This window comes from Sphaerodactylus townsendi, linkage group LG01 (genome assembly GCF_021028975.2).
Source record: "Sphaerodactylus townsendi isolate TG3544 linkage group LG01, MPM_Stown_v2.3, whole genome shotgun sequence".
NCBI lineage: Eukaryota > Metazoa > Chordata > Lepidosauria > Squamata > Sphaerodactylidae > Sphaerodactylus > Sphaerodactylus townsendi.
In genome coordinates this window covers 166,930,304-166,954,628 of record NC_059425.1, presented here as the reverse complement: position 1 = coordinate 166,954,628, position 24,325 = coordinate 166,930,304, and the positions used below count along the sequence as shown (strand labels likewise).

Here is a 24,325-nt window from a genome sequence, read left to right as displayed (position 1 = left end):
CTTCGTCACTGCGGATGGTCATCAGTGTTATACAGAAGCGGGGGGGAAGGCGCGCTTTTTGTCGGCGCGAGTCTTCCGTTCTGCGCATGCCCAAAACATTCGTCTGTGATTGGCTGAACTGGCGAATCAACCCGACAAAGGTTCCCCACTTCGCTTGAGTTCAACCTAGCTTCGCCGCTTTACCCCACCTCGGAGGTGGAGTCGAAAATTTAATGGCAGAACGGAGCAGAGCAGGACGAACTCACATCGGATTCACCGGATGTGGGGAACACTTGGGTTGAACGTACGTCGAACTTGAGTTCACATGGTAAGTGTGAAATCGCCCTCCGATAACTAGGAGTCACTCCGAGCCCAGGAGAGCTGCTCTGTGCTTGAAGCAGCTCCCAGACACAACCACAGCAGCAGCAGGGTTCAAAGATGTGTTTCAGCCTGGACTTGCACTGGGTTAGCAATGTGGTTGGGTGGGGGGGGGGAGGGGGCAGATGGGATTTCCCCTCATGAGTTTTGCACACACACACCCTGTCAATAAAACTAAAGTGTGGGAAATTTAAGGAAAACGTTTTCAAACAGTAGATTAGTTGGTGCTCTCTCATTCATTCTCCAGTTTCGTACTTTTTCCCCTTCCAGAGAAACAAATGGGTTTTTTTCTTATGGTAGATTAATTTGTCTCCTTCTGGTCTCCTTGGTTCTCATGCTCAGAAAAGATGATTCCATCTTAATTACCAAGGCAGGGGAGAAGTGGAGTGTTCCTCGACGGCATGCTTGAGGAAAGTGGAAGTGCCTTTAAATATTCGTATAATTTACCTCACAGGTGGCCTGCCTGCAAAGAATTTTATTGAGTGCTTCTAGGTCAGTTCCAAAGCAATTATATGATCACTTGGCTATTTGAGTTTACTCTGTGATGGAGATGCATGAGGAGCGTTTGTCTTTAACTTTTCCAAAATTAAACAATGCGCTACCACAAGGAAAATGTTGGATTTTATTAAACTTTGTATATTCTCACAAAATAAAACCCCTCACGGTTGTTCCCACTAAAATTTCCCTCCCCTTCCAGGTAAAATCACATGAACATAAGGATACTAAATCAGTTCATGTTCTTTTCAGCTGGGGCAACTTCCAGAAGCAGCTGCAGGTGCAAAGTGAATCTTCTTAAGAAGGCAGGATGATGCTGGTAGTGCACCAAGGGGAAATAAAAGATGATACCACTGAAAATGAAGAGGATGACATAGAGGAACTCAATCTGCGGCTGGTCAATGATAGGCGCCAGAACAAGGTAGACAGATGCCACCAGCACAACGATTGGGATGACGATGGGTACCTGTGTAAGCAGAGGATATATTTATGGAAGGTATACGGTCAGGGATACTTCTAGGGCAGCGCTCAAGTAGCTCTTCAAAAATATTTCCTGTTGTACTATGTATCTGACTAAATCTTTAGAAGAAGAAGAAGAGTTTGGATTTATATCCCCCTTTCTCTTCTGTAGGAGACTCAAAGGGGCTTACAATCTCCTTGCCCTTCCCCCCTCAAACACCCTGTGAGGTGGGTGGGGTTGAGAGAGCTCTGAAAAGCTGTGACTAGCCCAAGGTCACCCAGATGGCGTGTGTGGGAGTGTACAGGCTAATCTGAATTCCCCAGATAAGCCTCCACAACTCAAGTGGCAGAGCTGGGAATCAAACCCGGTTCCTCCAGATCAGAATGCACCTGCTCTTAGCCACTACGCCACTGCTTTAGCAGAACATCATGAATCAGATTGACATTGCAATCCTACACAGTTACAATCTTCAAAAGCCAATGGGCATTGATGACATGCTGTAAAATTTGGGGTTATGCATGAAGTTAAGCTAAATTTTTGTAGTCAACGGGTTAGAAGGGGGTAAATTTGCTTATGATTCCACTATGTATCACAGCAGATTAATATCTGACAGCACCAGCTTCTATCCTCAAGATGCCAAACCAACAAGAGGATCATGTGAAGGTAAAATGGAGAGGGAGACACTGTTGGAAGCTACTTAGGGCCCCCGTTGCGGAGAAATGTGAGGTATAGATTGGGTAATTAAGGAAGTAAAGATAGTCAGGAGATACAAAATGTTCAGCCGGTAGACCTGAGGTCAAATACACCATTCAGAGGCATAGAAAGTGGGGAAAGTGCCCGGTACCCCGGTGCATCCTCTGCCCCTGTCCCACCCCGGAAAGCCCCCCCATGCCCCAGAACGCCCTCACCACACCCCCACAGGGGCACGCACCTGGTGTGTCCCCCCCCGTCCCCTTGGAGCTACGCCTCTGACGCTATTGCTTTGTGGCCAAGTACAATAGCAAAAATAACTAACAGGAATACCTTTGGCCTCTCAAATAATTTGCCAGCTTTTTTGCTCTTCCACATGAATTATTCAACAGTTATTTCTCCATGTAATAGCACACAGGTTTTGCCAGGTCCTAGACATGTTCCACATAGAATTTTCTCCCTTGCAAAACAAAATCCCTCACACCACATTCATTACAAGCTGCCCTTCAACTTAAATAAGGAATGAATAACTAACTGCTGTGCTGAGTGCATCCTCCTCATCTAGCATGTGTGGCTGAGCTGAAGATTTCCTGCTTTGATCAAGTACGATTGCACCACATTTGTCTGAACACAATTGCCTCGGGGAACTGCAGATTGTATAGTATGGGTGGGCATCAGCATATCCTTAAGTGGGGCAGATTCTGGGGCCTGGGGTTTCTGGCAGTGTGCTGCTGAGTGCCAATGCTCCCGATAGCCACAGAAGCCACACACAACAGCCAGAAACGGCTGCAGGTGTCAGGGAAACGGCTGCAGGTGATGCATGTCAACACAGATAGTTGGGAGAGCTTGTGAGCAAAAGGAGGTATAAGAGATGGGTCTGAAAGTAGACAATGAAGGAGAATGAACCCCCCAGAACTCTTTGCCCAGGCCTTCCAAAAACCTGGATCCAACCCTGGTTCACTCCACACCAACTAGGATTGTAAAGAGGAGCAGCAGTGGCGTAGTGGCTAAGAGCAGTGGCTAAGAGCAGGTGCACTCTGATCTGGAGGAACATGGTTTGATTCCCAGCTCTGCTGCTTGAGTTGTGGAGGCTTATCTGGGGAATTCAGATTAGCCTGTGCAGTCCCACACACGCCAGCTGGGTGACCTTGGGCTAGTCACAGCTTTTCGGAGCTCTCACAGTCCCACCCACCTCACAGGGTGTTTGTTCTTCTAAAGTAGAATTAAACTAAGCATTTGGTCAAAACTCTAATTTGCCAAAGTGCTTGCAATTGGATGTCACAATGATTCTTGATCCAGCCAGGACATGTTCAGTCAAGCTTTGTGTGTGGGAGGAGAGATATGGGCATGCACATGAGAACAGCAACTAGACTGTTTTCCTGCCCAGCTGGGGTTTAAATGCAGCTTTTCAGGAAATCTGAATGCAGTAGTAGCCTTTGACCCAGAATTTTTCAATCAGGTATTTTACTTAAAAGCATAGTGTTGGGTTGAATATATTTATTAATGGGCACAACTGACTTTTTTGCTCACCTTGTAAGATCTTGGCAGTTCTGGTTTCTTAATCTTTAAATACAGGAGTCCAGCTATAGTCATACCATAGAAAAGCCAAGCTGTGAAGCTGGAATAGAAATAACATGTGAAGCATCTAGTCCATAAGTGATCAAGAATTGTATTCAATCCAGCCAGGCTTTTTGTTCTGTCTCAATCAGTTCCTGTCCTAACTATAGCCTATCTCATGAGGGTTTTGTAAATATAGCTCCCATAACCCCCAGCAAAGTCTTTATTTGGTGGTGAAAGAGTCTTTCTCACTAGCATAAAATCTACTTGGATCCAATCCAATGAACTGCTGCTATTTAATAATTCCTGATAATAAACTTCACAAATTATGCATAAGTGCCAAAAGAACTTGTAAGATTCCAAGATTCACAGCCATATGCACAACTCATGCAAGACGGGATAATAGAATTTAATGTCCGTGATACCTGAACTGGTTCTAATTTTGTGTGGTAATTTTAAAAGTAATAATTAATCTGAACAGAGTAGCAAAAACGTATTATGATTTGCATAGATGCTTGAAGCAAATAAAACATTTTCTACCTGTATTTTCTACCTGTGGTTGAAAATCTGTAAATATACCTGTCATGGGAAGAATCTGGACAGGATGGGATATAAAGTGTTTAAACAAAACAAAGACACACAGAGAGAGACACAAACAATCCCCCCACTCCAAATTAAAGGGCTATCTATATTTTCTTAAAGTAAACTGATAATATATTTTCTGTTACACGAAACTAATAGTATTTCCATTATTGCTAGATTCTACATTTTCTATATCTACCAAACAACATGAGCAGCCCAATCCAGAGCCACTGTGGCACCACCCCTTGTTTCTAGAGGGCTTTCTGGAGGAATGGAGAAGGAAGAAAATCCAAAAAACCTCCCCACCACCAGAAAGCCCTCAAGGTTGGCGTAAGTCCAACATCCAGGCCACCACGCACTTCTGCACAAACCAGGGGTGGGAGCTGACTAACATTGGCTCAACCACTGCTGTGCCGATGGAGCTGGTGGTGGTGCAGAAGTGCTGATGCGGTGCTCAGCGCTGCGTCCAGGCATTCCAGAGGGGCATGGTGGCAGCCCACTGACGTGTTTGCCCCTCTGCCAGGTTAACTGCCCCAAGGACGGCAAATTCACCAGCACAGCCTCGTGCAGCCTCCATGGGACAATTTGTCCTCCCATCTGGACTGGGTCGTAAGTATATCTGTACTGTCATTTTGAACAGAGCTATACCCTTCTTAGTCTATTGATGTCATTTGTCTCAGAGGGCTGCAACTCTGCTTAAAACTGCACATAAAGTGTGTCTCCCCCCTCCTCATTCTGTCAATACTCAAATTGACAGCTACCAATCAGACATTGATGGATTATGTGGCATTATAGCCCTCCCCTTCCCAGCCCCCTCTTCACTGCCAAAATCTGCAGGGATTTCCAAACCCAGAGCTCACAACCTTATGCATTGCCCAATAGTAAACCAGAGCCTCAGTCAGAACCTGTCAAATTATTTAGGTCCTAATAATTTGCAGCCTTATAGAATTGTGAAGGAAACATAATCCGAATGGTACTGTAGAGTAATGATGACTTTGTAGTGCATATTCACCTGAAAAGGTTCACTATGTTGCTGAAACTTCCAGGTATAATCATAATTAAAGACACTGCTGATGTAAATATGAGAGCTGGAGACGGGGTGAGGCGTCGTACATGTGCCATGGATAGAATGTCTGGCTGCAAATCAAGACACAAATCAGAAGATAATAAAGCATAATTCTCCTTTTGGGCTTCAGCAGAAGTTTCTCCAAATTCCAGATTTAAAACTTCAGCTAGCAAATCAGCAGTGAGTATGAAAGTTGCTTTCTAAGGAGTATGATGAATTTTTTGTGATTCTCCCCTCCCCCATCACATTAATTTCATTCTGAATTTCACCGTTTCATTTAATATCTCTGCAGCACAGCATCTGGTCTGAGACCTTTCCATACAATTCAGTTCTACACAAAAATACTTGGATGGGAACCCCTGGATGACAAGAGAACAAATGTGTACAGATGTCTCCTGTGGTTACTGGGTGGTTTGAAAATCACAGATTTTGCCAGAAAGGCCAAACGCCCAAATTGGCACCAAAATTCGGACATATCTTTCAAAACATACCCTAATTTTCTGGGGGAGTTCTGTTGGATTTTAACACACTTTTCTGGTTGGGGAACGTAAGAGAAGAATGTTCAAAACCATACCAGAGCACAAGGGGGCACTGTAGGTCTATGCTTGACCACTGGTATAGTTGGTGAAAAAGCCAAAGTTGCTGGCCCACAGTTAAATAACCCTTTTGCAAAAGAAGGGGGGGGTAGGATTTAATGCAAAAGAAGAGGGGAGCAAAATTTGAAGAGCCACTGTGGTTATTTCCATATCAACCTTAATCTAACATGATTTGTTCATTCCATTTTGCACAGAATACGGTTAATACTGTCAGCCCACCCAATCGAGTGTGAGCCATGAGTGTCTGTCATTATTCTGACCTGATTTGTAGTCCTTCCCTCCATTAAAGTACAATTGCAATGCATGAAAGTTCTCTTGAGATTTCCCAGAACTGCCATCTCTGAACATATTCCCCCTTTCTAGGGCTGCCAGCCTACAAATGGGGCCTGGAATTTTCCCAGGATTATATCTCCAGACTGCAAGGATCATTTTCCCAGGAGAAAATGGCAGCTCTGAAAGGTGAACTCTATGGCAGTCGGTTGGAAGCCGCCACAGTATGGTATGGTATATTTAATTTATACACCGCCCTCCCCCGAAAGGCTCAGGGCAGTGCACAACAACATAATAACAACATAAATAAATAAACATACCCTGTTTCCCTGAAAATAAGACATCCCCTGAAAATAAGACGTAGTAGAGGTTTTGCTGAAGTGCTTAATATAAAGCATCCCCCAAAAGTAAGACGTAGCAAAGGGTTTTTTTTTTTTTTGGAAGCATGCCCGGCGAACAGAACACCAGAGCATGCAGCTGTGGAGCGGAAAAATAAGCCATCCCTTGAAAATAAGACATGGCTCATCTTGGGGAGCAAAAATTAATATAAGACACTGTCTTATTTTCGGGGAAACACGGTAACATCGTAGAACAACCAACAATAAACACATCAATAACATAGGGTCAATAAACATAACATCATAACATCATAACATCATACAATAACCACAGAGAAACAACGACAGGATTCCAGACTTAAATGAAAACAGCTGTACTGGATTCAGACAATTTTATAAGAAGGACTAAAAGTGAAAAAAAATGTAGATATTAATTAATACATGGAAGGCTCAAATATGCACACCTTTTTTATGCAAAAGCGATAGGGTTGCAGTGAATGAAAGAGAGCAAAATCTCACTACGTGTCTGTATTCAGGTAGCAGAAATACAAGCAGTATCAGAGCTCTTACCATGTGGCCCTCTCTTGCTGCGATGTAGCACACGCGACCTCCACTGAAGAATGTTCCATGTGCTGATCCAAATGTAGATAGTGCGACTGACAATGAAATCAGCCAGGCCAAGTTACCCAGGACTTTGTTCCTAAAGAGGGGAATTACAACTGAATTTCAGATCCCAGGGCTAAAAGAGGATACTCATCTTGTTCTGTCACATTGTCCTGAATTAAAGGGCCAGTTTGCTAGACAAGTTTTCCAGTGTTTATGAACCCAGGCTTGAAATTTTGCTCTGCTGCACTAAGTTAATTGCTCAACTCCAAGCCCATGCAAAAATATCTAGCTGGCATATATTGGAAGACCTCTCTCAAGAACTTCTCACTTCCCATATGTGTGTCTAGTGATACTAATATTACATCAGGGAAAGGTATACAAATCTTTGCATGTATATGCAGTGGTGGGATCCAAAAATGTTAGTAACAGGTTCCCATGGTGGTGGGATTCAAACCGTGGCGTAGCGCCAATGGGGCTGGGTGGGGCACGACGGGGGCGTGGCCGGACATTCCGGGGGCGGGGCATTCCTGGGCGGGGCTGTGGCAAGGACGCAGCTGCTGCCCCTGTCCTTGGGCGGGAAACGAATGCACGCAGGCGCAGGCTGCCACACACGCCGGTGCACCTCCTGCTAGACTGCTTCAAGTTCTGCGCGCTACTGCGTAACTAAGGCAAAAATCACGTGGCAAAATCACCAATTAGTAACTCCCTCTCAGCACAAACAAATAATTAGTAACCTACTCTCAGGGACCTGTGAGAACCTGCTGGATCCCACCTCTGTTTATATGTCTCTTTTGTCAGATGAGACCACTTTCCTTGGTGAAATCTCGGGCAGTTTCCGCATGACCAAAACAAAGTGGGATGCAGCTGGGTGCATGAGCCCGGTGCAGCCCTGGACCGTTCACATGCCTCCGTGTCTTTTTTCCCTTCCTCCCACTGATGCACAGCTTTGCAAGCAGGCACACATGCACCCCCCCTCCCAAGCCTTGCAGATGCCAGAGGTGCCTGCATGGCTTCACAGATGGGAGCTGGGAGGGGAAAAAAACAGTGCAGCCACATAACGTGCCTCCCACCTGGGACCGTTTGCTTGGCCGCAGCTGCAAGGCACGTTAAAACAAAAGAATCACACATATCACGAGTTTTGTAAAACCCCGGGGGGGGGGGGACATGGAGCCAACTTGTGTTAGGAGCAGGACCCGTGCAAAGTTCCCCACCAACCTGGGTTTTATCCCACCCTTAACCTGTGTTTACTGGCCTGTGCAAAAGAGCCTCAGTAGAAGTGCCACTTCCATTCCAGTAACAAAAAGGTGTATGTCTGGCTCGTGGAATTGTCTCTCAGTTTTTACATGAACTGTTGTTGGTGGTAGGAAAGGTAAGATGGTGGTGAAAAGGGCCATCAAGTTACAACTAACTTATGGCCACATTGTAGGGTTTTCAAGGTAAGAGACATTTGGAGATGGTTTTGCTATTATCTACCTCCTAGTGGGCTGAGAGAGTTCTGAGAGAACTGTGACTGGCCCAAGGTCACCCAGCAGGCATCATGTGCATGATGTTCAGTTCACCAGATAAGAGTCTGCTGTTCACTTGGAGGAGTGGGGAATCAAACCCCATTTTTCAGATTAGACTCTGCTGTTCTTGACCACTACCCCACATTGGCTCTCCATTACAACTTGATTATACATAATAGATCAGGGATTGGTGTACAGGAAATGGCATTAATGTTTGTAGCATAGGAAGTATCTTCTATCTGTGTTAGGTATACACAGCAACTATTTGGATCTCCCTCGCTTTTTTGAAACAGTGATAGGAACTGTTTTCTATCATATGATACAAATAATTGCATTATTTTACATGTGCCCATATGCATACAGTGGAACCTCATTTTTTGCCGGTAATCCGTCCAGCGACTATCAGTGAAAACTGAAACTGACAAAAAACGAGGCTATGCTGTCTGCGCAGGCGCAACGCAAACAGCGCAGCCAATTTACGCAAAGTCGACGAAATCCGAGGCGTCGATGAAAAGCGAGGTAAAAAACGGCTGGCATCGATCGGTGAAAATCAAAATTGGTGAAAACCGATTTCACTGAAAACCGAGGTTCCACTGTACCTTGCTTTCCATCAGAATAGCTGTGCATCCTGTATCTACTCCACCAATTTCAAAATGGGTAAATTTTCACCCTTATTCACTACACAGCATGCCCAACAGATTACTTGTGATGGGCATACTTTGCACCCAGACTGTGATTCAACAGGGAAAGGCCACATCGTCAACCCAATTTTCATTTCTTATGTAAGTTTCCAACCTAATAAATGAAAGTAGTCAGAAACGATCAGCCGTGTTTTGTTTTTACCCTGAGACTAATGGTGGGGTGAGTGTCAATGGCTAACTTCACCATTCCTGGGGCATCTCTGACCTCCTGCTTCTCCATTCTGTGAGATCAGCAGTTTTGCAGGATCTACCATCTGATAATAATCCCCACACCTGTCTCCCTCTGTTGTTTCAACCTGGCTTGGGTCACCAAAAGCAAAGAGTCAATTGGACAGGAGGAGCAGAGCTTTAAAAGGAGGGAGCGAGGAATAGTAACCAAGGAGAACCTGAACAAATATCTTATGAATCAGAAATGATAGGCTAGGAAATTCAAGGAAAGGTCACCATGACATGAGCAATTTAATAGAGTTTGTTACTTGCCATAGGACACTACTTTGCATCACCGGCAATTAATCCTGTATGGATGCATGAATATAAATAGTGGATAGATCATGTATGGATACATAAACAGCACTGCTTTCTTGTTTTGTAAGGACCATCGTATCTTAAATATTCAAAATACTCTCTCACCGTAGGAAGGAAAGTGAATTGGTTTTTATTTAATGATAATAAACATAAAGGAAATAATAACATGGGCAGCCAAAGAGATTCTGGAGCCCCAGACAAAAATCTGGGCGGGGCCTCAGAATCACTGCCACCACCCACCAGGTTCCCTGCTGCCCCTACCCTCTGCCACCAAGGTCCAAGCAAGGGACATCCCTTAGCCTCCATGAAATGGTAGAAGCTACTGTTGTCACCAGAAGCTGGCAGCTTGAGCCTCAGATGGGGCAGGCTTGTGTGGCCGCTGCTGCCTAGCCAGCTTACCCCCCGCCTCCACTGGGGGGGGGGCAGTAGCTGCCCCCAGTAGGGCTCAGGGTGGCTATCTCTCTTGCCCATAGATTAAGGCCAGTCCTGGATAAATTAAACACCAGCTCGCAAAATGTCGAAGCGTGAAGATGATCAATGTCATTGTTGACACCTAGCAATTAATTGACTGTGTTACTCCTTCTTTATGGATAGGTAGGTTCCTTTCTCTTTTAATGTCACTTGGTGTAACGCTTGTGTATACCCTTTGTATACACAGACTCAGACACGTGCAAGTGGTCCTTGACCCTTTCACTGCCCACTTCTTGATTTTGATAATGTGTGCCACAATTAGTCAGTCTTTGGGATGCCACAAGACAGTTATTTTTTGCCCAAGAGACTAACATGGCTAGTCTTCTGGAGTTTACTGTGAATCAGTGTTACCATGGTAACTCTAGATATTTGTACTGCTCTACAAATCCCTTTTTCTAAGGCCACTTCCGCACGGCCCATGTACTTGTGACGCAGAGCCAAAGCCCCAGACGCCCGTTTACACAAGCGCTGCTGCGCAGCAGCGGCGACTAACTCTTCTTCCCTCCCCAGGCGGCGTCAAGCGCCTAAGCAACTAACCCTTTAAAGGGTTGTTGTTGAAAGGCGTCTTCCTGCGGCAGTGCCGAGAACTTACACCGCCGGGGAAGAGCGCTGTCACCCGTCCAGCCCCACTCACGGTGTCCTCCTCGTCGCCTGCGGGGTGTTGCAGCCCGCCCACGCAATCCTCCGACGCCTCCAGGGTCAGAGGGCAGCGTGAAGGCCGAGGCTGTAACCCCGCGAAGCGCTGGCGAGATAGGCAGCGGCGGCGGCTCCGTCGCCGGAGCCGCCTGCGATCTGCCAGCCTCCAGCCGCCGGTTAACGTAGCATGCGAGCGGGCTCCTGCGCCCGCCCGCTCTTGGCGGCGTGGAAACCATCTTGAGCGGCCTTTGGTTCTAAACCTTCTGCAATGTCAGTATCTTTTTCAGTTGTCTTTAGCCTGTTGGTTCAGACCGCAAAGTGGGGAGGCGTAAGAGCTGAGCTTATGCTACAAGGCAGAAAAGGGCTGTGCCCACAGAAGGCCGCAGTTTCACTCCTCAGCATCTTTAGTTAAAGGATGAAGTAGCAGCAGGTGATAGGATAGCCCTCTGTCTGAGAACCTGGAGAGCCACTGCTGGTCGGATTAAACAATATTAATCTTGATGGACTCTTGGTCTGATTCAGTGTAATGCACTTTATACTTTAAAAAGTCCTGGAGGGGAAACTCTAAAGGTTGCAATATCTGTACCTCCTGGCGGGCCAATAAAAGATAAAATCATTCCAGTTCTGTTCTCTGTGTGATTTGAGGAATGTTGTGCGCAGAAACTCCCGTCAGAGATAATGATGTGTGGTGTGAACAAGGAAGAAGAAGAAGAGTTTGGATTTATACCCCACCTTTCTCTCCTGTGAGGAGCTTACAAGCTCCTTTCCCTTCCTCTCCTCACAACAGACACCTTGTAAGGTAGGTGGGGCTGAGAGAATTCCAAGAGAACTGTGACTAGCCCAAGATCACCCAGCAGGAATGTAGGAGTGCGGAAACACATCTGGTTCACCAGATAAGCCTCTGCCACTCAGGTGAAGGAGTGGGGAATCAAACCTGGTTCTCCAGATTAGAATCCACCTACTCTTAGCCACTACACCACGTTGGCTAAGGGTTTTAGCTGGAGGGCATACCGATCAGATACATGCATGCAGAATCACTCTTTTCTCACCGCTGTCTCTTACTCTTCCCATTAAACGGAAGTGCAGCAGACATTTGACGACACCCTGTGAGATTTTGTTGTTTGGTGATTGTACTTTCCTGTGTTTCCCATTAAAAACTTTTGAATATTAACTCAGTGTTTGGGTAAAACTTTAGGAGTCCAATGGCACCTTTAAGATTAACAACGTTTATTAAAATTAACAACATTTGTTTGAATGTAAGCTTTTGTAAGCCTGAGCTCACTTCACTGGATGCAGAAAATATACATCTGTAACAGGTATATTTATAGGTAAAACTACAGCAGGAGCATTACAAAGAAAGGCCTGTTTAAAAAAAACATTGTCAATGAGAAATGTAGCCATTCATAGTGGTTGAGGAACACTTCTGAATGTTGGTAGGTAAAATAGGATTTACATAAAATTAGATCTCATCAAGGCAAGTGAAGTATGAAACATGGCATCGGCAAGCAGATCCAGTTGGGGCAATAGACACCATATAAAAAAATCCAGCGAAACTGACATCTGCGAGGGGTGGGTCATTCTAACCTATTAGAACCTATAGTGAGTGAGGAATCCCAAGTCTTTGCTCAAGTTGGGGGGGGAGGGACATTTCAACCTGGGAGCTATTTGAACCTCTTGGTGGATCATAATTCAGATCTTTCTCATTAGATTCTCTCTTTAAAGGTCTGTTTTTTGTTAGAAGAAGAATAATCTTTAGATCAGCAGTGGTATGTCCTGAGATTTTAAAATGTCCCCCTGCTTGTTTTTGAATATTACAGAGGTAGTTCATGACCTGTGACTCATCGGGGGATGAGGGGTGGGGGAGCGGTGCGACCAGAAGGCCGCAGGAGCGCCGGTGTGCCGGCGCTCTACTTACGGTGCTGCTGGGTCAGCAGTGCATCCCTACAAGCAGGAATGTAGGAGTGCGGAAACACATCTGGTTCACCAGATAAGCCTCTGCCACTCAGGTTGAGGAGTGGGGAATCAAACCTGGTACTCCAGATTAGAATCCACCTGCTCTTAGCCACTACACCACGCTGGCTAAGGGTTTTAGCTGGAGGGCATACCGATCAGATACATGCATGCAGAATCACTCTTTTCTCACCGCTGTCTCTTACTATTCCCATTAAACAGAAGTGCAGCAGACATTTGACGACACCCTGTGAGATTTTGTTGTTTGGTGATTGTACTTTCCTGTGTTTCCCATTAAAAACTTTTGAATATGAACTCAGTGTTTGGGTAAAACTTTTGGAGTCCAATGGCACCTTTTAAGATTAACAACATTTATTAAGATGAACAACATTTGTTTGCATGTAAGCTTTTGTAAGCCTGAGCTCACTTCATTGGCTGCACAAAATATACATCTGTAACAGATATACATCTGTAACAGATAGGTAAAACTACAGCAGGAGCATTACAAAGGAAGGCCTGTTTAAAAAACATTGTCAATGAGAAATGTAACCATTCATAGTGGTTGAGGAACACTCCTGAATGTTGGGAGGTAAAATAGGATTAACATAAAATTAGATCTCATCAAGGCAAGTGAAGTATGAAACATGGCATCGGCAAGCAGATCCAGTTGGGGCAATAGACACCATATAAAAAAATCCAGCAAAACTGACATCTGCGAGGGGTGTGTCATTCTAACCTATTAGAACCTATAGTGAGTGAGGAATCCCAAGTCTTTGCTCAAGTTGGGGGGGGGGGGGGCAGATATTTCAACCTGGGAGCTATTTGAACCTCTTGGTGGATCATAATTCAGATCTTTCTCATTAGATTCTCACTTTAAAGGTCTGTTCTTTGTTAGAAGAACAATAATCTTTAGATCAGCAGTGGTATGTCCTGAGATTTTAAAATGTTCCCCCGCTTGTTTTTGAATATTACAGTTTTTAATGTCAGATGTGTGTCTATTTATTCTTTGTGGTAGGGACTTTCCTGTTTGTCCAGTGATGCAGAAGTCACAGAAGGGCATGCAGCTGACACAATTTAATCCTAACCCCAGCATCTAATTTTTTATCCCACCCTTCCCGTTTCAAAGAGGCTCAAGAGTCAGAGGTGTCCATGTTCCTCCTCTCTTCCATTTTATTCTCACAACAACCCTATAGGTGAGACAGAGACTGCATGACTTGCCCACCGAGGTCTCCAGCATAGTGCCACTGTTGTGTAGTGGTTAAGAGTGGTGGACTCTAATCTGGAGAAAGGGTTTGATTCCCTACTCCTCCACGTGAGCAATGGATTCTTTTCTGGTGTACTGGATTTGTTTCCCCATCCTTCCACATGAAGCCTGCTGGGTGACCTTGGGCTAGTCACAGTTCTTCAGAACTCTCTCAGCCCCACCTACCTCTCAAGATGTCTTTGTAGGGAGAGGAAAGGAAGGGATTGGTAAGCTGCTTTGAGACTCCTTACAGGAGAGAAAAGTGGAGTATAAATCCAAACCCACCACCACCACCACCACCACCACCACCACCTCCTGCTCCTGCTCCTCCTGCTCCTGCTCCTGCTCCTGCTCCTCCTGCTGCTGCCTGCTCCTCCTGCTCCTCCTGCTCCTCCTCCTTCTTCTTCTTCTTCTTCTTCTTCTTCTTCTTCTTCTTCTTCTTCTTCTTCTTCTTCTTCTTCTTCTTCTTCTTCTTCATGGATGATTGAGAACCTGGGTTTTCCAGATCCTGGTCTGAGATTCTAACCATTGTACCATATTGACACTTGATGTCCAGTATTATATTGGAGGATGAATAAAGTGGCTGAGCCTTACATGCTACAGTTGGTGCTATTAGGTCCTTTAATACCCCTGTGGAAATACTGGTACCAGATTATGCATTTGAGTGCTACTTGTTTTAGGATCCAAGGCACTGGACGTGTCCTGTATTCTTAATCTTAACCACACTAGATCTTATCATGCATCTTCATATACCCTCTCCAACTCAACTGTGAATTTCTTCTTCCTAAATCAAATGCTAAAATAATTCTATTAACTGAGATACTTTCATCAATACATAGGCACTCTGGAGAGTGCATCTCCTGGAGCTTTGTGGGGGGGGGGGAAGGGGGAGAATGAAAATGAATATTGAAATGTCACAAACCCATTTCGCCACAAGATGCAACCACCCATCTGCTGTGCTCATGTATTCGTTGCATTCCATCGTTCTCAGTAAAGTTAGAGCAATTAACAACAAAGGCATAACAATGGCTAAAATTGGATTCAGTAACCCCAAAAGTGACCTTCCTGTTACACACTGTGGAGTTTGTAGATGTGCCAGAACTGAGGAACAAGTAAAATAATGGCTGCTTTTGACGAGCATGCAGAGGAATACTCAGTTGAGAAGTATAGCTCACCCCCAGGTAATTGCCACAGCACCCGAAGACAGAAGTTCTCTTGGAGTCATGGCTGCAAAGTAACTCACGTTTACCATCAAATAAAAACATGTTACCAGGGGAATAGCAGTCATCATTGCCCTAGGCAGGTATACCTGGAGAGAAAATAAAGAAATGTGTGCATGTTTACACAACAGCACATGCATTTTATACATTTAGCTGATATATTAACTGATATGTTTCTGGCTGCCTCATACCTTCTTCTCTTTGAAAAAGGGCCTGCTTGGACTTTTAAAAAGCCAATCCTGGCCCTCCTCTACCACATTGGAACAGAAGGTGTTTCAAAAGAGTCCAGGAAGCCAGTAGGAAGCATTTGAAAACTCCTGCCTCTGTGGTAGAAGGACACTTTGCTTAGACGTCTGAACATTTGTGACTGGACCCAGCCTTCATGACAACCGTTTTGTGGTTGGCCATATTCTCATCTAGGATTCCTAGCACAGCCTTGGGAAATGCCAGGAGATTTGGATGGCAGTGTCCATGGATGTCAGACTGGGGAGGAAGTGATGTTACTTCTGGCTGATGCTCTAAGCTGCCTCCCCTAATCACTATAGTCTTCATCCTAGAGATTATGTGAAATCCCCAGTGTGGGCCATTTTTCTCCCATTCATCTCTTTATCAGGGGCAAGACATTGGATCTGGGGGGTAGGTCACTCCTTGCCACAAGTAACAGAAAGTCAACTCCCACTCAACTTTGACAGTCATTTTGTGGTAGTGTCATTATGCTTTTTCAAAATTCCATAAGTGCCCATGGGTCTAACAAGGTTAGAGACACCTCCATTAGCTAAAAGGTTAGTATATGGGATATTCCATTTCATTTTCTCCGTTCTGTGTCAAACAGAGGTGTAGTGCCAAGGGGGCGGGTGTGTGTGTGATGCACCAGGCACACGCCGGTGCGGGGGCATGACAGGGGTGTTCCTGGGCAGGGTTGGGGTGCTCCGGGGCAGGTGAGGGTGTGGCAGAGGCACGGGTGCACACACACCCCAGGCACAGTTCCCCCTTGCTCTAGCCCTGGTGTCAAATCTCTTCACAGTACACTGGGTAACCTTAGGCCCATCACTCTCTTTCAAACTAACTGCACAGGGTTGTTGTCAAGATGGAGAGAATTATATACACCACCTCACCTCCTTGAACAAAAGGCAATATAAAAATGTGGTAGACATTTGAATAGTTCCTCAGGAGTAGCTGAACTCCCAAAAGGAAGGAACAGATATTTTCCTCAAATGACAGCAAAGCGTATGGTGGGGAGGAAATGAGCTGGAGGTATACAAGTGATATGGGCCTGTTCTGCATAAGAAGAAGAGAAGAAGAAGAGTTTGGATTTATATCCCCCCTTTCTCTCCTGTAGGAGACTCAAAGGGACTGACAATCTCCTTGCCTTTCCCCACTCACAACAAACACCCTGTGAGGTGGGTGGGGCTGAGAGAGCTCCGAAAAGCTGTGACTAGCCCAAGGTCACCCCCTGGTGTGTGTGGAAGTGCACAGGCTAACCTGAATTCCCCAGATAAGCCTCCACAGCTCTGGCGGCAGAGCGGGGAATCAAACCTGGTTCCTTTAAAATGTTTCCAGGACTTTAATAAATCATTTCCTCCATGGTGTTCTGCGCTTCATTTTCCGCTATTTGTTCTGGAAACATTTAATCTTTCTTTTAATCCAGCATATTTGAAAATCAATTATTCCTTTGGCTGAAGCATTTCCAAATTCTCTTCCTTTGCAGTGTGGTATTCTTGAAACATTTTAAATTTCCTGCTAAAATGTGGGCCAATTTCTCAGCCCCCTGTACCCTCGCTCAACTTCCTTCTCAGGGCCTGGCTCACCATTTTTGTGTTCCTCACCTCACTCCTTTCCCTCTTGCCTCTTGTTTTCATCATTTGATGCATTTTTTACTTTGGATTTTTTTTTCACTCCTCTCCCACTCACAGTTTCTCTTATGAGTGGATAGAGACAGACACCTTTATTGGCATACGTACGTGTGGGTAAATTTACTCATGAGTAAACCCACAATTACATGAAGCGCCTGTTCAACAGATTTACAAAACATCCAATCAATTGATAAGCCAAAAAGAAACGAAACACTGGGAGGAAGTGAATGCGGACAAACATCGTGGTAAAGGGAGCGGGAATTGAAAACGCTCTGGAGATGTTCCAGATGAATTGTGTGGAAAGGGCTATACTACATGCAGCTATACAAATGGTATAACAGAGCTTGTACAAATGTTTCACACTGAATCACTATACTCATACTTTTGATATATAGTATATCTGTATATACAGTATATATAATATCTCTTTTATTGTCTGCATCTCAGTTACAACCCACCCCCAACTTAAATAAAGCAGCGTGTCCAGATTTCTTATTCCTGAAGATCTGGATGCCAGTGGATTCCTATTATCGGATAGAGAATATTTTTGGATGTCACAGTTCAAATCCCCTCTTTGCCCTGGAATCTTGCTGGATGGATGGCTTTGGTCATTCTATGCCTGTCCTTCCTCACAGGGTTGCCATGAGGATAAGGTCGGTAAAAGAAAACTTTACACGTATCCCTGAGCTCCTGGGAAGATGGGTGGAATGAAAATGTAGGAGACAAACAGTGCTTACTTTAAAACCTACTTGATATGAGCAGTGCACTGTTAACTGAGTTACATTATTTAAATCCATCAACTTCAATGGAATTAGAATAACTCTGCTCTGGACTGCGCTGCAAACTTTTAAAAAAATTAAGTTACAATAAACATCAGTTGCAGTTGTGGAAATCAAAGCATAATCTGAGCTGTTAGCCATTGACTGTTAAACATTTGATTTTACATTCGTTTAATCACAATAGGTCATTCATAAATTTTTTACTTCATGGTTTTGATATCTGGGCAGCTTGAAACTGGTAGTAGCCATAGTAGTAGCCAAGGGGAGGAGAGTATTGGATTGGGAGCATGACATTAGGGGAAAAGTATTCCTGCCTCCCTATTGTCATCAATATGTGGATGATACTCAGCTCTAGCTCTCCATTTCATCAGAGGAGAGGTGCTTCGTGTCATTGCCCAGAAGCAGTTCTGGGCTGGATGAGGACCAAGAAACTGAGGCAGAATCTAGACAAGATGGAGGGTTTTCTGAGTTCTGGACCCCCAAGTCTGTGAGATCATGGAGTACTTAGTTTTGGATGGGGTTGTTTTGTCCCAGAAGGACTGGGTAAAAGACCTGGAGGTGCCCCTGGGATTCAGGTGGTAGCAATGGTCATGAGAATCCTTTGAGGTTCAGGTGGCAGTGATGGTCACAACAGCCTTCCAGCAGCTCCATCTGGTTTGCCAGCTCTGCCTGTGTTTGGACAAAGGGGACTGGCCACAGTGTTACATGCTCTGGTAACCTCTTGACTACTGTAATGATCTCTACGTGGAGCTACCATTGAAGATGGTCTGGAAGCTGGAGATGGTACAGCTAGGTTGTTAGCCAGCACACTTAGCTGGACACACATCACACCAGTGCCCTGCATTGGCTCACAATTTGCTTCTGGACCCAATTCAAGGTGTTGACATTGATGTATAAAGCCCTAAATGTCTTGGGCCCTGCCTACCTGAAGGAGTGTCTGTGCCTGTTTATACCTGCCTGGACACTGAGGTCACAACAGGAAATACTCCTGGTGGTAGGTGTGGGTTCTTTCCAGGATGATGCTGGCAAAGCCGATCAGCTCCGTAAATATTGGGGTTTTTTTTTCTCTATCCCCTTTATTACTGTGGTCCTTCCTAAAACAAACTGGCACCTTTTTTTTAACAGCAAGGCACTGGTTATCCTAGGTTATCTGTTTTAGGACTCTGTGACTGTTAATTATTTAAACAAATGCAAAATGCCTCTGACTCAATGTTACACCTGATTAATTCAAACCTCTATATTTTTTTTGTATTGTCGAGGACTTTCATGGCTGGATTCAACTGGTTGTTGTGGGTTTTCCAGGCTGTGTGGCCGTGGTCTGGTGGATCTTGTTCCTAATGTTTTGCCTGCATCTGTGGCTGGCAGAGGTGTATCACAGAGGGAAGTCTGTTACACCCTGTGCCCAGTGAGAAGGGAATGTTTTAGTGGGATATAAATTTTCATGTCCCCGAGTGGGGAACCAATCAATAAGTGTTTGGGTGGAACTTGCTATGCAAAGGTGTGGTTGATAGTGTAGTATTGCAGGTGGGGTTTTCAGTCCAGGGAGTGATTCACATTAGCATTAACTGCAGCAGCAGTATTGGTGAATGCAAATCCTGTGTTCCCTTCTCACTGGACACAGTGTGTAACAGACTTCCCTCTGTGATACACCTCTGCCAGCCACAGAGGCAGGTGAAATGTTAGGAACAAGACCCACCAGACCACAGCCACACAACCCGGAAAACCCACCACAGCCGTCTTTTTTTTTCTTTTTAATTTTTTTGTCCTTATCTGTCTACTTGCTTGTTTTGACTATATTTATGGCTTTGGGGAAATGGCAAAGAAAAATAGAAGAACATAGCCCACCCCCTGCATGTAAACAGTCAACAAAATGGGGATTATTTTATGGCCAGTGCAACAGGACCCAAATCAGTCAGTTCCCAGATACCGATCTCCAATCACTTTGCCCCTCTAATGCAAGAGAACCTCTCTAGCTGTGTGTCCTCAGTATCTAGTGATGATGTTAATAAAAAATATTCTTGCGGAACCTCAATTAGCTAGCACTGCTGCACTTTTAAGAACAAAGAACTCTTCCAAACTATGCCATATATCAGTCTCTGATTGAAAACAGCTGTGGAAAGACCCAGGAGAGGAGGGAGATAAATCAGGACACCTCAATTATTTGCAATCTTATTGCGGAGGCTGTTGATAATATTTACAAGGGACTCAACTGCATGAATTCCAGACTGAGTCTTGTACTGAATTCAATCAGGGATTTGCAGGGAAGGTCAAGCAAGAGACTGCATCATGCTAGCATTTTCCCTGCCGCTTTGTAGCGAGAGAAGAATTTCACCCTCCCAGGTTGCTCAGCCAGTGATGGCATCAGAAACACCCACACCAAGCTCCCAACAGTTAGTACTAGAGTGTAATAAATTCTGTTTAGTGATATTTAATTATCATGGCGTTCGTCCTAAATGGAATACTATGAGCTTGGTCAAACGCCATCTGAGCGTATTGCTGAAGGAGCGGACAAATCAGATTGATCTAATCTCTACTGAATTTCTGCCCAGCTCAAATTTGGCACACAGTCTTCAGAGATGAATACTTTCTTCTTCTTTTTTTCCAGAGGATGAGTGAATAATAAGCTTGCCCTCACAGGCTGAATCAATTGCCCGTATATACTCATGTATAAATCGACACAAATGTAAGTCGAGGCACCTAATTTTACCACAAAAAACTGGGAAAACTTATTGACTTGAGTATAAGTCTAGGGTGGGAAATGTAGCAGCTACTGGTAAATTTCAAAAATAAAAATAGATACCAATAAAATTACATTAATTGAGGCATCAGTAGGTTAGGTGTTTTTGAATATTTATTTCAAAGAAAAACAGTAAACTAGCTTTGTAAGTGGAAAAAAGATTCAACAAGAACAATATGGTATCAACAATAACTTTAAAAGTGCAAAAACCTTAGCTCAATCAGCAACCAAGCTAAAACACAAGAATTAAAATCCTTCAAAACTGGATTCCTCCTCATCATCTGTATGTCCAAATGTAACCCAACTTAGATTTTAGGAGGGATATTATCAGAAATGGAAAAGGAGTTCAAGTCTTTGACAGTGTGATCCCACCTTGTGACCCTTAACATTTACCAGACTTACAGCAAAATAAACTTTAAATCTGTTTTCTGTTTCATAAACAATAGTGTGCAGTATAACAATGAAATATGACAAACCAATGCAGAAACAATAATCAACATATAATAGTTCTGGCCTGCTATGCAAAAAAGACTAGCAGGGTCTCAGTCCTTTACAGTTCTCTCTAGCTGTGTCGTGTGGCACTGTTGATGTAGCTACAGGCCTCTTAACAATTCTGAAGAAATGGAGCCTTTTCTTCCTTATATGGAAAATCTGAGCTCTTTAGCTCCTCCTAATGCACCCTGGGTTACACAAACAGAGCTTCAGCTATAGCATATACAGTTGTATATAAATACCGTATATACTTGAGTATAAGACCCGAATATAAGCTGAGGGGGGCTTTTTCAGCATTAAAAAATGTGCTGAAAAAGTCGAGTATATACGGTATACTGTATGTAAAAATAATATTAATAATAAGATTACTAATTTGTTAATAATTAAGATATAAGTAACTGATTATTAGATGCTTACTGTTATTTTGGAACTAAAGGTTAGAAGGTAATGAATTTTAAATCTTTAGAATGTTCTCTCGAAATGATATTAGTGTTATAATTTTAAGATCCAATGTACTAGAATATATATAGCTGCATGGGTAGCTGTATTTCTTTTTTTCCTTTTCTTTCCTTTTCTTTCCTTTTTTCCTATATTTTCTTTTTTTTGTCTGTGACGTATATTTGAGAAAATTAAAGTATTATTCAAAAAATAAAAAGCTTGCCCTTACAAGCTCATGAATCTCCCACCTCCATGATCAAGCTCATGAATCTCCCACCTCCATGATCAAGTTAGCCTTGAAATAGAGAATTTACTAATCAATTGTCTGATAGAAAGGTGGGTATCATGGAATTGCTATGGGGTGAGTGAAGAAAGACTAAATGACTGATTCAAGAAGAACCTCACAAGTTTAGATATTACAGAATTAGAACAGAGTGAGACAAAGTGCCTACCAAACCTCATTTAATGATGAACACAAATAGATAGAAAATGCACCATAAAGGGAACTAATTAGCCATGAAAAATCCAGGGCAGAAAGTAAATTTAAAACTGGTGAGCACGTGAAATATTAACCAGCAATCTAAGAACAGGCCAAATCCACCACAGGAGTACGTAAGTGGAGCCTCCTCAGCCAGCATCATCTAGGCACATAATTAAAAAGAATGCAGAGGCATTTATTTTAAAACAAAAATATGGTGCACTGTCATGACTCAGGAAATCTAACCCTTGAATGAGAGGTTCCTATTAATAGCCTATACAGGTACATTAAAAAAATTCAAGAATTAAGTCCAGTAGATTTCCAGGCTGTGAGCTTGTTGGACTTCAAGGTGTTAGTGGACTTGAATTTAGCTGTGATAATGTGGACCAATACGGCTGCCCTCTGAATCTATAAAACTTAAAAGACTTTAACATACTACAGCTTGTAAGGCAGCTGCTATGTGCAACCACACTGACAGTACGAATACTGAGGACACTGTTTTGGAATAAGTCCCATTGACTAGACCAAAGGGGTAATCTGAACAGACCTGCTTAGGACAACTGCTTAGTTGTGAGAAGCAAGTGCCAATTGTGAGTTTTCCAGCACAGGTGTATATGTCCGGTACTTATAATTTGTAGTTTTAGCAACATAAGGTGCTGTGGGTTTTCCAGGTTGTATGGCTGTGTTCCAGTAGCATTTTCTCCTGACATTTCACCTGCAACTGTGACTGGCATCTTCAGAGGATCTGGAGATGCCAGCCACAGATGCAGACGAAACAGATGCAGACGAAACATCAAAAGAAAATGCTATGGAACATGGCCATACAACTTGGAAAACCCACAACATCCTAGTGATTCCAGCCTTGAAAGTTCCTCAGGTCTAGTCGAAGGAGCTTACTCTCAGGAAAGCATTATTAGAATTGTACTGTTACAGAGTGGTGTAAAACTGCAAGTTTGACATACCTGATATTGGCTTCTTCTTTACATTTGGTTAAATTATGTAATCTAATATTAATTAAAACTTCATTAGCTGTTATGATTTAACTTACCCAAGATGGAGTTTCATGGGAACACTTTGCAGTATAAAAATTCAAATGATACTATTTTGCAAAGAAGAGATATTTTTAGACTTGTTTGGTGATTCAAAGAAGCATGAAATGTTTCATGTACTTTTCAACATGATTTCTCTGAGTTAAATGTAGAGTTCTGGTCTTCACCTACAGATTTCTGCAGAGTTGCCCACAATTGAGAAAGGAGCCCATTTGCATCTGGAGTACCACACAGTGAAAGAGTATGACCTTAGTAGGATGTTGCATTCAGATATACTAGTAAACATGTTTAAAACTGGGGTCTTAATATCATTAATGGTTCCCAGGGGACTTGCTTTTCATTAATACTATCCAGTATTATAAAGCCAAGAATCCCCCATGTCTTTAAACATGGAAGGTGTAAAATGTGCAGGCGGCTTCTAGCATATATACAAAATAAGCAACTGAGTCTGTGATCAACAAAAGATTTAAAAATCTCCACTTACTTCAGGCTTTTTAATTTCTTCAGTCACGTAATTTAGGTTGTTCCATCCATCAAATGACCACAGTCCCTGATAAAAAGCAATTCCAATTGCCCCAGCCCCATAGTTTGTGTTTTGAAAACCATTCTGAAAACTTTGCACCTGCCCATTAACCAGCAACACCACCCCTCCCACAACAATGACCAGCAGCGCTAAGAGCTTGGCGCCTGTGAAAACGTTCATAACGGAAGTGGCCAGCCTCACGCTGAGACAGTTGACCAAAGTTAGCAGGAGGATGCAGGCTGCAGCTGTGCATTTGACCGCCAATTGTGGTGAGGAGCACCCCGGATAAAAGGGAGCCACGGCGTATTCGGCGAAGCTGAGTGAGATGGCCGCTACTCCCGCAGGCCTGACCACAATGACGGATGTATATGCAAAAAGAAAGGCAGGGAGAGAGCCAAAATTCCTCAGAATGTAAATATATTCTCCGCCGGACTCTTTGATTATTGTTCCCAGTTCAGCGTACGACAGGGCTCCAAAGGTGGCCAGAAGGCCGCAGGCTGCCCAAATGATGAGGCTACCGGCAGGGCTACCCATGTTACGCAGCACCCACTCCGGAGACATGAAAATACCTGAGCCGATCATAGTCCCCGCAATTAATGACACGGCACTGGTCAGTCCAATCTCCCGCTTCAGGCTCAGCTTCGTTTCTGTCCTGTCACTTGGCTGTGCACCTGAACCAGCCGCTTCGCCTCTTTCCTTTCGCCCCAT

General features: G+C 43.9%; 1 protein-coding gene across 1 annotated transcript; it reads right to left on the bottom strand.

The window, feature by feature from the left end:
• Positions 1–1,033: 1,033 nt before the first annotated feature.
• LOC125437942 (b(0,+)-type amino acid transporter 1-like) lies at positions 1,034–24,325 on the bottom strand. Its single transcript, XM_048506040.1, has 6 exons — positions 23,579–24,325; positions 15,224–15,357; positions 6,982–7,111; positions 5,154–5,278; positions 3,533–3,620; positions 1,034–1,318 (listed from the first exon to the last, which is right to left on the bottom strand). The coding sequence occupies exons 1-6, from the start codon at positions 24,323–24,325 to the stop codon at positions 1,085–1,087; spliced, it is 1,458 nt and encodes a 485-aa protein (XP_048361997.1). The 3' UTR covers positions 1,034–1,084.